This window comes from Bison bison, unplaced genomic scaffold (genome assembly GCF_000754665.1).
Source record: "Bison bison bison isolate TAMUID 2011002044 unplaced genomic scaffold, Bison_UMD1.0 scf7180017864291, whole genome shotgun sequence".
Taxonomy (NCBI): domain Eukaryota; kingdom Metazoa; phylum Chordata; class Mammalia; order Artiodactyla; family Bovidae; genus Bison; species Bison bison.
In genome coordinates, this window is record NW_011494863.1 from 13,628,034 (window position 1) to 13,632,874 (window position 4,841).

Genomic DNA, 4,841 nt, shown 5'->3' on the forward strand with positions numbered 1-4,841 from the left:
AGACACATATACCCCAATGTTCATCGCAGCACTGTTTATAATAGCCAGGACATGGAAGCAACCTAGATGTCCGTCAGCAGATGAATGGATAAGAAAGCTGTGGTACATATACACAATGGAGTATTACTCAGCTATTAAAAAGAATACATTTGAATCAGTTCTAATGAGGTGGATGAAACTGGAGCCTATTATACAGAGTGAAGTAAGCCAGAAAGAAAAACACCAATACAGTATACTAACGCATATATATGGAATTTAGAAAGATGGTAACGATAACCCTGTGTATGAGACAGCAAAAGACACTGATGTATAGAACAGTCTTATGGACTCTGTGGGAGAGGGAGAGGGTGGGAAGATTTGGGAGAATGGCATTGAAACATGTAAAATATCATGTATGAAACGAGTTGCCAGTCCAGGTTCGATGCACGAACTGGATGCTTGGGGCTAGAGCACTGGGACGACCCAGAGGGATGGTATGGGGAGGGAGGAGGGAGGAGGGTTCAAGATGGGGAACACATGTATACCTGTGGCAGATTCATTTTGATATTTGGCAAAACTAATACAATTATGTAAAGTTTAAAAATAAAATAAAAAAAAAAACCAGTTCAGTCCTGTTTGCCCTGGCTGAATTCTGTTACTATTCATAATACATCCTCTCTAGTTAAAGCATTAATGCTGCATGGAGGAGATGGGAAGGGACTTGCCCTGGGATTGACTATTTTCCATCTCCATCATGTTAGAACCATAAAGAGCAGCTCATTGGAGACTTGAGTCCTGGAATGATGAAGAATCTCTGAGTGGTCAATTTTGAGCACACATATAGCTCCCTTCCTTCTTTCTTGCTCCTGGGATTTCATCAGTCTTGGTTTTCTGCCTTTTGAAGGCATTTGTCCAGACTCAATCATATCTTTAGACTTGCCATGAGAATCAGTACTCATCAGAGTTGATCAAATCTCTTTAAAATCTTTCAGATCAAAAAGGCCCTCTGAGATAATATTTCCATGTCTCCTATTTTGAAGGTAGAGAAGCTGAAGTCCAACAATAAAGGAAATGGCTCATTCATTCATTCACTGAGCTTACAGTCTAGTTGGAGAGGAAGAAGTTAAGGAACCCACAAGTATAGAATTATAAATTGTGATGAATGCAATGATGGGAAATCACTAGGAATCATGAGCACCTACAGGGGAATCAAGCAGTTAGGGAATCAGGGAGAACTTCCTGGAGTAAGTGTGAGTAAAGTATGACTTAAAGGATAAGTGAGAGTTAGAAAGGCAAAAAGGATTGTGATGGTGGGCGGTAGGGACGTTTCTGGCAAAAATACAGCAAAAGGTGCAAAGGTCTTGAGATCAATGCCACAGATTAGGGTTTACTTTTGACTCCCAGTCTAGAAATCTTTAAATTCCTATAGAAGAGACATTCTGAGCAGATAGTTCCTTTCCAATGTCCTCTGGGTAACACCTCACCCTTCCTGAGAATAGGATGCTATAAGTTGCACTGCATACACAGAGCAAACTAGGGTGGTTTCTTAGCTGTTATCTATCACCTAGCTCCTGATAACCAGGGAGCAGTAGATTCATGACGACACAACAAAGTGACACTTAAAGTAACTGTTTGGAAAGGGAAACATGTTTCCTATTCAGAGTTAGATAGTTCCCCCAAATTTACCTGAGACAAGTGATTGTTCACCGGAGAAGGCAACGGCACCCCACTCCAGTACTCTTGCCTGGAGAATCCCAGGGACGGGGAAGCCTGGTGGGCTGCCGTCTATGGGGTCGCGCAGAGTCAGACACGACTGAAGTGACTTAGCAGCAGCAGTGATTGTTCACTGTTAGTAGAGATTGTATTGGTACATTTGGGGTGGATATTTCTCATAGAGCTCATGGAATCATGCAGAAGACCTTTCACCACAGTGGATGCACAGGGCTTGCTAAAGATATGGTGACTGTGAGCTAGTCTGGTTTGACACATGTCTCTGGAATTACAGGGGCCAGTCCACCAGGAGGAAACTGGCACAGTTCTCTGCATGATTAGATTTATTCCTATGTACTTAAAATCTGTTCTTCCTCCTTAGACTTTACCATTCACTTTAGGCACAGTATTTATTCGAAAGGACCGCCTGTGGGACACTCATTTTTGACACACAACTTTCTCAGAGATGCACTGAGATGGGAGTATATTAATTATCACATAATACATGGTACCAGAGCCATCTTACAACATAGAATGTGAATGTGATGCCTGTTTTGTTTTCCTTTCATTTATAACACATTGCTCCCACTCAAAGATTCCCTTTTCCTTTTCTTAAGGAATCACAGACTGTTAGAGTGATCAGGAGTGCTAATACATAAGATCTGATGTAAACTTCTCATTTTATAAATATAGAAACTAATTCCAAGAGAGAATTGTGAGACATTACCTGAAGGCATCTTATATGTGAGCTTCATACGTGGGAGTCTAAATGGTCTCATGACTATTTCCTACATAACTACCTCCCTAAATGGGTATAAAACTCTCATGTTTAGCTTTCCTCTCTGTGATTTTTGATGCAGAATATACCAGGAAAGGAATCATGTAGACTCACTTCTCCTTTCATTAAAAACAAAACGACAGTTTCAGATAATTTAGATCCAGAAAAAAAGAAAGAAAGAAGTTTATCACCATGAGCACATGAAGGTAAACTCTAATTATAAAATGTTACAAACTAAGTAATAATATTCTATTAATTCCAACTATATCTTATTCACACTGTCTTCTAATCTGTTTTAGGCACTCTGTTTACCTCTTTGTCCTTCAAACTCCACTTGCCCAGTTGATTTCACTCAGGCCATATTTTTGCATTTTAATCTGATATTTCCACGAAAGGATCAAAGCAACCACCACAAGGAAGTGTCTGACTTTAAAACTGTATATCTGTCTTGGAGTATAAACTACACAGGGATAGTTTAGTTTATATTCAGACCAAGTTGGTGCAGAGGAAAATTTCAATGCAGGCAAAACAGGTGAGGGCAGGAAAGAGACCACAGGATATGAAACAGTCTCTCCAGGGGTGGCTGTCTTGTGCTATTTAAAATGAAGCTCTATCCCAGACCTACTGAATCAGACTTCTCTGTAGGAAGTGACTCACACATCAGTTCGCATGGTAAAGTTTCAAGGTGATTTGTAGGAATACCTAGGTTTGAGAACCACAGTTACAGAGGGAAGAATGATGAAAGGTGAGTTAAAGGAAGTGGTTTATAGCTGTGGTTACTGTCTGTCCAACTGAAAGCCAGCCTGTTAACTTCTGAGTTTCCCCTCTGAGTTCACCCTGTTTTTCTCTAAGGTCCCTTCCAGTTCTGAATTTCTCCAGTTCTAAGTGTTTCTCAGAATTTAGAGAAAAGAGAAGGAACGCCGCCCTAAGGGTTGCAGCCAGCTTGGATACTCACCTTGAGCCCCATGAGGTAGTAGAGGACACTGATGACTGTCATGGGGAGGATGTAGAAGAGGAGGGAGGTGACCTGGATAATGAAATTATAGATCCACATGGGCTTGATGATTGTACAGGTGGCAGAGCCGGGGATGATGGACCCATTGGGAAAGTAGTGGAGTTTGATGCCATGGATGCTGGTGTTGGGCAGAGAAAAGAGAACAGAGAGGCCCCAGACGATGCCAAGGATGCGAAGGGCCCTGCCCCGGGTGCTCTTTAGTTTGGCGCGGAACGGGTGGAGGACGGCTACGTAGCGCTCCACGCTGACGGTGGTGACGCTGAGGATGGAGGCGAAGCACACGGTCTCGAAGAGGGCCGTCTTGAAGTAGCAGCCCACCGGCCCAAACAGGAAGGGGTAGTTGCGCCACATCTCATAGACTTCCAGGGGCATCCCGAGAAGCAAGACTAGGAGGTCGGAGACAGCCAAGCTGAAGAGGTAGTAATTGGTGGGGGTCTTCATCGTCTGGTGCCGAAGAATCACCAAGCACACCAGGAGATTGCCAACGACCCCCACCACAAAAATCAGAGCATACACCGCAGTCACCGGGAGGAAGAGGTGGCTGCGACGAGGCCCGCAGAGCAAAGCTAGGTAGTCATCTGTGTTGTTCAGGTATTTCTTGAAGGGATCTTTCAGTTCCCGTTGGTACATCCAGGAAACATTCTCATGTTTTTCCATCACTGCTATTAAAATGCAAGACCTGAGGCTCCTCTGGAATGAGCCTCTGTCCCAAGCTGAGCCAGAAAGGAAAAAGAAAGCAGGCAGGAAAGCACAGGCTTGGGGAAGGAGGCCTGGAGAGGGATAGAAACTGCTCAGACCTCGGATCCCTTTTGAAGAGCCCCCGAGACAGAAGCCCCGCCCCTTCGCGGACTGTGGGCCAATGTACTTGTCAGACGTTCAGTAAGAAGATAGCTGGGTGGGGCGTGCTAGTTTCCTGAGCAGGGAGCAGGAGAGGAGAGATGTTTTTCTGAATTGGAAGGAGCTGGGAAAGCAGAACTGTCACAAACGGTGGCACTAAATTAGGTAAGGTGTGGGCACTCAGAGCAGTGCATTCTGTAAAGTTGTGGGAATCTGGGTGGAAATACAAATTGAGGTTGCAAAGTTGTGCGTAGAAAAGTACAAATCTCCGTTGATCCTCGTCACCTGTACAGCATAACAAAAATGGGAGATCAGTAGATTTCTCAAGTATCTTGTTCCATTGAAAATTCAGGGCTCTTGGGGGAAAGTGTGATCAGTATGTCTTTTTGGCTTTGATTGCCTCCGTGATAGAATCCAACACCGGCTCATCACCTAGCCCTGCCTGCTGTCTGACACTTCACTTTTGACAGTTAACTTGTTGAAGCAAAAGGCAGTAGGATTTAGAATCAGGCACACCTGTAA

General features: G+C 43.8%; 1 protein-coding gene across 1 annotated transcript in view; it reads right to left on the minus strand.

Annotated features, from left to right (window-relative positions):
• The window catches only part of NMUR2 (neuromedin U receptor 2), a 16,913-nt gene extending 12,672 nt beyond the window's left edge, over positions 1-4,241 (minus strand). Inside the window, exon 1 of the mRNA XM_010850607.1 lies at positions 3,423-4,241. Within this exon, the coding sequence (XP_010848909.1) occupies positions 3,423-4,139 (717 nt within the window). The 5' untranslated portion in view covers positions 4,140-4,241. The remainder of the gene's footprint in view (positions 1-3,422) is intronic.
• Positions 4,242-4,841: the final 600 nt, after the last annotated feature.